The sequence below is a fragment of the Vulpes lagopus genome, chromosome 17 (genome assembly GCF_018345385.1).
Source record: "Vulpes lagopus strain Blue_001 chromosome 17, ASM1834538v1, whole genome shotgun sequence".
Lineage (NCBI taxonomy): Eukaryota > Metazoa > Chordata > Mammalia > Carnivora > Canidae > Vulpes > Vulpes lagopus.
Genome location: NC_054840.1, coordinates 25339785 through 25351953, shown reverse-complemented (window position 1 = coordinate 25351953; position 12169 = coordinate 25339785). Strand labels below are relative to the sequence as shown.

General features: G+C 39.3%; 1 protein-coding gene across 1 annotated transcript in view; it reads right to left on the bottom strand.

Annotated features, from left to right (window-relative positions):
- The window catches only part of PARL (presenilin associated rhomboid like), a 47330-nt gene that overhangs the window by 2669 nt on the left and 32492 nt on the right, over positions 1 to 12169 (bottom strand). Inside the window, exons 8-9 of the mRNA XM_041731608.1 lie at positions 1670 to 1771; positions 1433 to 1530 (exon numbers count right to left, since the gene is read on the bottom strand). Of these exons, the coding sequence (XP_041587542.1) occupies positions 1433 to 1530; positions 1670 to 1771 (200 nt within the window). The remainder of the gene's footprint in view (positions 1 to 1432; positions 1531 to 1669; positions 1772 to 12169) is intronic.

Genomic DNA, 12169 nt, shown 5'->3' with positions numbered 1-12169 from the left:
ATTAATTGAATTAAAGATGTTATAAAAGATGAATTCTGGATATGACTGAGATCTAGTAAATGAAAGGGGTTGAAATTAGAAAGAGCAAAGAAAAAGGATTCCTCTGCCTTTCAGATCCTGTACTTTAAAATACATTTGATCTAATTATTTTCAGAATGGAAAAGGTCATCTAATGACCTTTTATTCAGAAGAATAAAAACCTGCTGAAGAGAAGATCCTTTAAGTATACATGGGAGGATCCAGAGAGATAAATTTAGAGTTCATAAAACAGAATCCTGTTTCTTAAGTCTAGGTTTCTCCTACTGTAATATCAGGTCAGTTTCTACTATTTATAATGTGCTGCTGTTAAAGCCAGAACTCACATATGCAATTCTTTAATCATCACTGAAAATTATAAATGGCATAATGGCATTTAGTTCCACCGCCTACTGGGCAAAACTGCTCCACTTAGAATAGACTTTTCTTCTTTTTTTTTAAATTTAAAAAACTTCAGTTTTGCATTGTCATGAAACAAAGTAAAAACCAAGTGAGGGCAAAAAGCAACATTTATGTAGGATAAGTAAGATAGTCCATCAGGGGACCCAGTACATGAGATAGAAATTACTCTGCTGAAGGGACTCTCATGGTCAGATAGGCTCCAGGAGTCCTGAGGAAGTTCTATGATCAAGTCACTCCAATGCTACTACATTTTAGGCAAAAGTCCACTGTCTGACACACAAATGGGAGATCTTATGAACACTATACTACTATATTCAATATGGTGTGACAGAGGTAGAAAGGACTCTGGATCTGGTTTTAAATCTTTGCTTTGCTCCTAGCTGTCTGACCTGGGAAAGATCACTTTTGAGCCTGTTTCCCACCAGTAAAATGGAAGTAATAATAGTAGAATGGAAACTACTAGCTCAGAGCCTGCCACATAAATGATGCCCAGTTAAGTGGTCAACACTGGTTTTATGATCCCCATCCTCTACTTGTTCAGGTAGCACACACCTGGACACTTGTCACAGGCAGAGTGTCACTCTGACTGCCCAGCGCTGGTGACAGGGAGGTGAGCAGCAGCAGGACAGAGGAGGCCTAAGCATGAGGAAAGGAGAGGACAACGCACATGGGAGGCTGGGAAACAGTAGCCCAAGAGGGGCTAGGAGTTCTGACAGCTCTGGACTTGGGGTGAGTGGAAGTTAAGAGTAGGGTAACGGCATAGTCTCTCTAAAATTACTGAGGCTGGGGCAGGACCTGCTCTTCTCCCTTCCAAGCTCACATGGTGGAACTGGGCAAAGCTGAAAACAACTATGTGGCAGGTTTCTCAATCTCCCACCCCCACTTGCCCCTGCTTTTGTCCCAGAGTTAACTGCCTTGTTCTGCCTTCTTAAAAGGGTGGGCAGGAAGAGAGGACCAAGGAAGCAGCTTAGCAATTGGTTATACTCAAACTTACATTCCAAAGAGAGCTCCCCCGAGATGTGCTGCATGATCAAAAAATTTCCAGCCCAGGATCATTCCTGCTGTATCCATGGCAATAATGGCTTTTAGGGCCTGAAAGCCAGCAAAAGAGAATAAAACTGGTACAACTTTGATTCATCCAGCATTGACATTTCTAATTTAAGGGCAAGAATTCAGTCAATGTAAAAATATCACCACTGTCCCCAGCACTTCACTTCATAAAAATACTCACATTCCCTGCCGTGAATGTGAACATTGGAAGGAAGATAATGGCAAGCCTCCCTTCTGGGATCTTTGTGCAGACAGCAGCAAGGACGGTCATGATTGCACCTGACTGCAAACAAACACATGTGAAAATGTGAAACTCTTCAATATGCAACTGTTTCATGACTACAATGTCTAATGTAGCAATACTTTTTCCACAAAGTTTATAAGCCATACATTTCTAGGATGAGTACATATCTTAAAAGCCTTTAGTTATTAACGTAGAAAATATCAGGCAAAGGGGCTTCAAGCCCACTGCAGAGTAACCACCTGGAAAGAACGAGGAGATGTGTAACCACTAGCCTGTGAGTACTTCATGAACTTCAGGGACAGTGTTAAGCATGATACATGCATCATTTCATTTAATGACTAAAAAGAAATTCTCAAATTTCCACAAAGCCACTTCACCTAGACTGTGACGTGAATTTGCCCAAAGAAACTCACATGCATGAATTTCTTCCAAGTATAATGCTTTATCTTAAAACAAAAAACACCCTGTGAAATTTATACCCTACTTCATAGTAAAACTAAACTTTTTTTTTTTTTTAAGTAGATTTTTATTTATTCATGAGACACAGTGAGAGAGAGGCAGCAGAGGGAGAAGCAGGCTCCATGCCGGGAGCCTAATGCGGAACTCAATCCCAGGACCCCAGGGTCATGACCTGAGCCAAAGGCAGACACTTAACCATGGGCCACCCAGATGCCCCAAACATTTTCTTTAAAACCTTTGAGTAAGGGAGACCTGGGTGGCTCAGTGGTTGAGCATCTGCCTTAGGCTCAGGGCATGATCCTGGTCTGGGGATCAAGTCCCACATTGGGCTCCCCACATGGAGCCTGCTTCTCCCTCTGCCCATGTCTCTGCCTCTCTGGGTCTTTCATGAATAAATGAATAAAATCTTAAAAAACAAACAAACAAACAAACAACTTTTGAGTAAATGCTCTGCTCTAGAAGAGCACGTCATGTCTGTCCCATGTCTCTACATGACCTACCCGTCACAGCATCCTCCCAGGGATACACATGCATCTGCCTGCCTGAGAAGCACTTCCCCCCAACAACCTCCTACTATTTTAGAGAATAAAAATCTAAATCTCAGGGCACCTGGTTAGCTCAGTTGGTAAATCATGCAAGTCTTGATCTCAGAGTCATGAGTTAAAATCCCACACTGGACCTAGGGCTTACTTAAAAAAGAAAATCTAAATGTCACAACCTTATGATCAAGAAGCCAAACATTTCTTATTATAGTTGAAATTACAATGGCTATATTTTTTTGAATCACGTTTTTCCAGGTTGCTACATAACCTTCATAACTTAAATGTATAATGGCTATGAAGTATCTCCTGGATAAATAATGCTAATTTAAGTCTTAATGTCAGACATGTTCCCACTTCCTCTAAACGGTAGAATACTTGAGAAATTAGATCATAATTGCTAGTTCACATTAAATCTCATGATAATCATTCAACCAAATACTTGAGGCCTACTTCGTACCAGGCACAATGCAAGATGCTGTGGGTATAGAGGAGCACAAAATTAGCAGTCCCTTCCTGAATGGAGTTTACAGAAGCACAGACATAAAAACAAAATGTGATGAGGTAGGATAGTGAAGTAGGGCATGCTATGGTGGCATGTGAAAGGGAGAGCTCATTTAAGCTCAGGCTGACGTGACATCAAATTTTGCACGGAAGGGTCACCAGGCATTGGGCAAGTAGAAGGGGAGGAGATGGGAAGAGTGTTCCAGGCAGAAAATCAGCTTAAACCAAGCCTGGATATCAGAGAGGACAGTGAGTGGGAGAAATACAAAGAAGCTGAGTACAGCTGGAGGCCAGGGGGGAGAGCAAAGGGAGGTCAGCAATTTAACTTCATTTGTCTTCTGCCAAAGTTCTCAGTTCTAGTCACTTATTAAAAATAATAAAGCTCCGGGGCACCTGGCTGGCTCAGTTGGTAGAGCATGTGACTCAGTCTCAGGGTGTAGGGTGTAGAGATTACCCAAAAATCTAATGAATGATAGACATTCTACAAGAATGATAGACATTCTACAAAACATGTATCTACTATTCTTCAGAAGTATCAAGGTCACGAAAGACAAGATCAAGAAAGCACAACAGACTGGAGGATACTAAAAAGATATGATAATTAAATGCAATATAGTATCCTAGAACAATAAAAGAACGTCGTGAAAAAATGGGGAATCCAAATATAGTTTGCAGGTTAACAGTGCTCTACCAATGTTAATTTTTTAGTTTGGTAAGTCATGGTTATAACAGTTGTTACCTAATGTACCCCTAATGAGATGTATCCTTCACCCTTATAATAATCACCAGAGCAAAAACTTCGAGCCAGAATAATCAATGGGGTGAGGAGGTTGACAAACAAGAGATCCCGATACTTACATAAATCCCAAAGCATCTTCTCACAAATTATACACTGATTTTAAACAGTAAAAGAAAACAGTAACTTTACAGTAAAGAAACTGGATAACAACCAGTCAATAAATGGACAATTAGGAGCAAATGAGCATTATGTGCTTCCAGTTGTGTTACCCAAGGACAGACCACCATTCATGTAGCATTTCAACCAAAAACACACAATCAGCATCTCATCATGAGGAAATAGACAAACCCAACTGATGGATATTCTATTAAATAACTGGTCCGCATGGTTCAAAACTGTTAATGACATGAGGGGAAAAAAAGGCTGATCAAAAGCAACAAGCATAACTACATCAAACCCAAAAGCTTCTGCACAGCAAAGAAAACCATCAAAATGAAAAGGTAACCTTCCAAATGGGAGAAAATATTTGCAAATCATATCTAATAAGGGATTAATTTCAAAATATATACAGAACTATACTTCAAAAGCAAAAAAACACAATCCAATTTAAAATGGGCATAAGATCTGCATAGACATTTTTCCAGACTTTTAGATGGCCAGCAGTCACAAACCACAAGGAAATATCACCTCACACCTGTTTGAATGGCTATTGTTAAAACAGCATGGAAGTTCCTCAAAAAATTAAAAACAGAGGGGCATCTGGTAGTGGCTCAAGTAAGCTGGGTGTCTGACTCTTGAATTCAGCCCAGGTCATTATCTCTGGGTTGTGAGATACAGCCCCGTCAGGCTCTATACTCAGCACACAGTCTACTTGAGATGCTCTCCGTCTCACTCCTTTTGCCCCTCCCTCTGCTCATGTATTCTCTCAATAAATTAAATCTTTAAAAAAAAAAAAAAAAGAATGTTTTTTAAAAATTAAAACCAGACTTATCATATGATCCAGTAATTCCACTCCTGGGTATTCATCTAAAGACACTAACTCAAAAAGGTGTATGCACTCCCATGTTCACAGCATATTTACAATAGCTAAGATCGGGAAACAATCTAAGTGTCCACCAATGGATGGGCGGATAAAGAAAATGTGGTATGTACATATGTGTGCACACACACACACACACACACAAAGAGGAATATTATTCAGCCATTAAAAAGAAGGAAATCTTAGGGCGTCTGGGTGTTTCAATCAATTGGGCATCGGACTCTTGATTTCAGCTTGGGTCATGATCTCAGGGTCATGAGATTAAGCCTGGTGTTGCACTCTGGACTCAGCATGGTATCTGCTTGGGATTCTCTCACTCTCCCTCTGCCTCTGTGCTTCTCCCTGCTTGTGCATGCTCTCTCTAAATAATCATTTAGATTATTATAATTTATATAATTTATATATTTATATAATTTAGAGATTATAATCTCTAAACAATCATTTTTTAAAATATTCTATTTATTTATTCATAAGAGACAGAGAGAGAGAGGCAGAGACTTAGGCAGAGGGAGAAGCAGGCTCCCCACAGGGAGCCCAATACAGGACTCGATCCCGGGACTCCAGGATCACCCACTGAGCCAGAGGCAGACACTCAATCACTGACCTACCCAAGCATCCCTAAATATATACAATCTTAAAATTAAAAAATTTAAAAAGAAGGAAATCTTGCCATTTGTGACACACGAATTGATTTTAAGGGCATTATGGTAAGTGAGATAAGCCAGGGAAAGACAAATACTGTATGATCTCACTTGCATATGAAATCTAAAAAAAAAAAACAAAAAACAAAAAGCAAGCTCTTGTATGTAAAGAAGATTGGTGGTTACCAGAGTCAGGGATAGGGAGGGCCAAAATGGGTGAAGAGGGTCAAAAGGTACAAACTTCCAATTACAAAATAAGTAAGTCATAGGGAAGCAATGTACAGCATGGCAATCATAGTTAATACTACATAGTTAATACTAATCAATAGTTAATACTACACAGTAGTATTGCTGAGAGTTGCTGAGAGAATGTAACTTAAAGGTTCTCATGACAAGGAAAAAATATTTTAACTGTACCCTGTATATGGTAACAGACTGTTAACCATGTTTAACCAGACTCATTGTGATCACTTTGCAATTTATACAAATATAAAATCATTATGTTGTATGCCCAAAGCTATAATATTATGTCAATTATACCTCAACTTAAAAATTTTTTAAAAGCTGTGGAAGGAAATGTTCCAGCTTTTGGGATACCAGAGAGACATAACCACTAAATGCAATATATGATATTAGAGGGAGAAACATAGCTACAAAAGACATTACTGGGACAATTTACAAAACTGTAATATGTTCTATAAGTGAAACTAAAATATTATATCACTTTTAAATTTCCTGAATTTGGGGACGTCTGTGTAGCTCAGCAGTTAAGCGTCTGCCTTTGGCTCAGGGTGTGATCGTGGAGTCCCAGGATAGAATCCCACATTGAGCTTCCTGAGTGAAGCCTGCCTCTCCCTCTACCTATGTCTCTGCCTCTCTATCTCTCTGTGTCTCTCATGAATAAATAAATAAAACCTTTAAAAAAAAATAAGCAAATTCCCTGAATTTGATAACTGAACTGTAGAAAGAATCAGAATATTCATATTCTTAGAAATATACACTGAAGTACTTAAGGATAAAAGGGCATGATATATGCAACCTACTTGCAAATAGTTCAGAAAAAATAGTATGTATATATAAAGAAAATGACAAATGAAATGTGGCAAACTGTTAAAAACTGGTGAATACAGTTCAAGAATATTTTGCAGTTCTTTCAAAGTGAAACACAGACTAAATGTAAAACATAAAATAAAAACCTTTAAAGAAAGCATAGGAGAAAACTCCTTGTGACCTTATGTTGGGCAAACATTTCATAGCTATGAGACCAAAAAGCATGATCCTTCAGAAAAAATAACTTAGTAAATCAGACTTTATATAAACCAAACAGTCTTCCAATGGACACTGTTGAGAGAAGACAAGATATAGGTAAAAGAGAATACTGGCTCACTACAGATAATCTAATATGAAAGAAAATTCTCATTACTATGCATTTAATTAACCGAATGAACTGAAGGTAGACGCTATTAACCAACTGTGCCCCTTAAAAAATTGTTTTAACTGGGCAAAATATTTGAACACTTCAGAAAGACATATGGATAGCAAATAAGGACATGAAAAGATGATCAACATCATTAATCATTAAGGAAATAAAAAATTTAAACCACACAGATATCATTATATATTGGTTACAAATTAAAAAGATTGACCAGGGATCCCTGGGTGGCGCAGCGGTTTGGCGCCTGCCTTTGGCCCAGGGCGCGATCCTGGAGATCCGGGATCGAATCCCACGTCAGGCTCCCGGTGCATGGAGCCTGCTTCTCCCTCTGCCTGTGTCTCTGCCTCTCTCTCTCTCTCTGTGTGTGTGTGTGACTATCATAAATAAATAAAAATTTAAAAAAATAAATAAATAAATAAAAAAATAAAAAGATTGACCACACTAAGTGCTGGTGAGGACGCTGCTGGTGGGAAAGTAAAATACTATAACCACTTCGGAAGACTGTTTGGAAGTTCCTTAAAAGTTAAATACTTATTTGCCATACTCTCTGGCCATTCCACTCCTAGGTGTTAACCCAAGAGAAATGAAAGCACACATGCATACAAAGAGTTTTACACAAATGTTCATAGCAGCTTTTCTATAATAGCTAAAACTAGAAACAACCCAAATGTCCATCAGGTGAATGCATATACACATTCTAGCATATTCATACAATGAAACATGAGTCATCCATACAAAGGAATAAATTGATATATACAACTTTATGGATGAATTTCAAAATAACTACAAAGTAATGAAAGCCAGAACAATAATAAAAAGGACTATATGCTAGGTGATTCCATTATTAAACTGTAGACAGTAAATACAAATGAAACTATCATGACAGAAAGTAGAGAGGTTGCTGCCCAAGAATGAAGGGAGAAGCAGTAAGGGGGGGCTACAGAGGAACACAATGACACTTTTAAGATGACAAATATGTTCATTTATTTTGATTCTAGCAATGGCTCCATGGGTATCCTCATGTCTGAGCTTGCCAAATTATAAACTTTATTATTTTTTTCAAATATTTTTATTTATTTATTCATGAGAGATGCAGAGAGAGAGAGAGACAGACAGAAACATAGGCAGAGGGAGAAGCAGGCTCCACGCAGGGAGCCTGACATAGGACTCAATCCCAGGTCTCCAGGATCAGGCCCTGGGCTGAAGGTGGCGCTAAACCACTGAGCCACCCAGGCTGCTCTTCCTAGATTTATTTTTAAACAAACCTAAAAAGGTCAACTCAACAAAACCCAAAATCAAGCTGAGACCTTATTTTCTGAAAAGGAAAAAAAACAATAAAATTATATTTCCCTCCAAATGAGGCCACCAGAATTTGATTACTTGATGTAAAAGAACAACACTAAAATTAAAATGGTTAGGTAGCTATAGATTACTTCTCCATAGATGATTGTTCTTCATCTAAAGTGCTCACTATAGGGATCCCTGGGTGGCGCAGCGGTTTGGCGCCTGCCTTTGGCCCGGGGCGCGATCCTGGAGACTCAGGATGGAATCCCACATCAGGCTCCCGGTGCATGGAGCCTGCTTCTTCCTCCGCCTGCGTCTCTGCCTCTCTCTCTCTCTCTGTGACTATTATAAATAAATAAAAATTTAAAAAAAATAAATAAAGTGCTCACTTTAGATATTAATATGAAAATTATTTTTTTTTAATTTTACTTATTTATTCATGAGACACAGAGAAAGAGGCAGAGACACAGGCAGAGGGAGAAGCAGGCTCCTCACAGAGAGCCCGATGTGGGACTTGATCCCGGGTCTCCAGGATCACGCCCCTGGCCGAAGGCGGCACTAAACTGCTGAGCCACCTGGGCTGCCTATCAACTTTTAGATAATAACCACTCTACTCCAGCCAAACAACAGAAAAGGCTGTGGCCCAATCCCCATCAACAAAGACTGAATGGAGAGTCTGACTTCTACCCTTGCAGACTGCAACCAGGCATCCCAATACTGTTGACAGGGTAGGGTCAGTGGAGGTCATGTAGGCAGCAGTAACAAGGCACCCTGTTCTTCCTAGCCAAGAGAGGTCTACATAGGCGACTCAATTTCCAGAACTCCCAGTCCTGCCCTCTAGTAACAAGAGCCTTTATCCCTTAGGTGTCAAAGGAGGCTAAGTAGGGAACCTGGACTTTAACCTTATCAGACACTAATGATCAACATACCCCTTTTCCCCCCTCATCAGAGCACCTTCGGGGCAGCCTAATAAACAGTAGACTCAAAGTCTCATAATAGCCAATATGTCCAGGTTTTTTTTTTTTTTTAAGATTTTATTTATTTACTCATGAGAGACACAAAGAGAGAGAGGCAGAGACACAGGCAGAGGGAGAAGCAGGCTCCATGCAGGGAGCCCCACGTGGGACTCAATCCCGGGTCTCCAGGATCAGGCCCTGGACTGAAGGTGGCGCTAAACCGCTGAGCCACCTGAGCTGCCCTGTCCAGATTTCATTTAAAAATCATTCACCAGGGATCCCTGGGTGGCGCAGCGGTTTGGCGCCTGCCTTTGGCCCAGGGCGCAATCCTGGAGACCAGGGATCGAGTCCCACATCGGGCTCCCGGTGCATGGAGCCTGCTTCTCCCTCTGCCTATGTCTCTGCCTTTCTCTCTCTCTGTGTGACTATCATAAATTAAAAAGAAAAAAAAATCATTCGCCAGGGATCCCTGGGTGGCTCAGCGGTTTAGCACCTGCCTTTGGCCCAGGGCGCAATCCTGGAGTCCCAGGATCGAGTCCCGCATCCAGCTTCCAGCATGGAGCCTGCTTCTCCCTCCGCCTGTGTCTCTGCCTCTCTCTCTCCCTCTCTCTATGTCTATTATGAACAAATTAATTAATTAATTAATAAAATAAAATAAAAATCAGTCACTATACCAAGAACCAGGAAAAACCTCAAGTTGAATGAAAAAAAGACAACACCAACAAGATGACACAGGTATTAAAATAGTCTGACAAGTATATATTTTTTTAATTTATTTATTGGGACACCTGGGTGGCTCAGTGGTTGGGTGTCTGCCTTTGGCTCAGGGTGTGATCCCGGGGTCCTAGGAGAGAGTCCAGCTTCAGGCTCCCTGCAGGGAGCCTGCCTGCCTCCCTCTGCCTATGTTTCTGCCTTTGTGTCTCTCATGAATAAATAAAATCTTTAAAAGAAGATTTATTTATGAGAGAAAGAGAGCATGCAAGCACAAGCAGGGAGGAGGGGCCAAGAGAGAGGATCCGAAGTAGACTCTCCACTGAGTGTAGAGCCCAAAGCAGGATTGATCCCATGACCCATGAGATCATCACCTGAGCTGAAATCAAGAGTCAGATGCCCAACCAACTGAACCACTCAGACGTCCTGTCTGACAAGCATTTTAGAGCAGCAATTATAAAAATGCTTTAATGAGCAATTACAAACATGCTTGGAACAAGTGAAAAATAGCACAAAAATAGAAAAGCTCTCAAAGAAACAGAAGACACTACTAACAATGTAAACTTTAGAACTAAATAATATAGTACCCTAAAATAGAAACACTCAATAAATCGGCCCAAGTAGAATGGAAAGGACAAAATAGTCAGTGAACTTGAAACAGAGTGTCAATTACCCAGTCTGGACAACAGAAAGACAAGACTGAAAAAATTAACTAAATTTCAGGGACCCATGAGATTATAAGTGATCTAACATTATGTCATCAGAGTTATAAAGGAGGGAGGAAGGGTGAGGCTGAAAAAGTATTTGAAGTAGTAATGGCTAAAAACGTCCCAAAAGACAAACTCTAGATTCATGAAGCTAAGCAAATCCTAAACAAGATCAACACAAAGATATCCATGACAAGACAGAGTCAAACTTCTGAAAACTAAAGACAAAGAAAAAAATTTTTCAAAGAGATCAACACCTTACCTATAGGCAAAAAGCTATCTGAACAACAAAGAATTTCTCTTCAGAGACTATCGTGGCCAAAAAGAAGTGGCACAACATTTTTTCAAGTGCCCAACGAAATGTCAGCCTGGAATTTCTTATCCAGTGAAAATATCCAGAAATGAAGAGGCAGACATGTTCTAAGAAAAACCTAAGTATCACCAGCAGACCTACCTAAACGAATGGCTAATTCTCCAAATAAAATGAAAATGATGGAAGAATCTTGAAACATCAGGACAGAAGAACAATGGAAAAAGTAAAAATTATGCATAAATATAATTGGTTTCTCCTCCCTTGGACTTTTCTAAATGATGCTTAATTATTGAAGCACTTATAATAATAGTGGCCAATATTCTAAATATATGTGGAGCAAGTATTTAAGACAAGTATAATTTGGAGAAGACATAGGAATGAAAAGGGAGGTAAGGTTCACTTCACTCAACCACCACCAGCAGACTGTAATAAGTGATGTGTGTATATATATTGGAATACCTAGAGCAGCCACTAAAAAAGTTATACAAAGAGATATACTCCAGACACTATAGGTAAATCAAAATAGAACTCCATATGAATCTGTTCTAGTGACCATTTCATTTTACTTGCAACCCTGTAGGAAGAGACTAAAGATACTTCCCCCCTCCAAAAAAAAGATACTTCCTTAACTTAGCAGAGAATTTTTATATACAGATTAAATGTGATACTTACATCAATGAAGTTATAGTAAGCAAGTTATCATAATGCTACTGAGCAAATCCACACTATGATAAACTACATCATTAAGTGAAAAAAATTTCTCTAACATTTTAACAAATGCTGTTTCCTACAACAAACATTTTATTGATCTTTGCCATCTCAAGATTAAGGGTTATATTTCACAGACAATAAACTTTTGAAAAGTAGACTAGGGAAAGCTTCCTACCAATAACTACTAAGAAACAATTTTTAAGTGAGATTCTGAAAACACAGAGGTCTAACAAAACCGTTATCAAAATCCCATCAGTATTCTTGCTCTCTAGTGCCAATATGTTAATTGACAAATATTCTTTAATGGTCCCCTTTATCCTTTAACAAAGGATTATGATGAAGCCCATCATCTAACACAACTTTGTCGACAGTATTTTTTTCTAGCTTTCTCATTAAAAA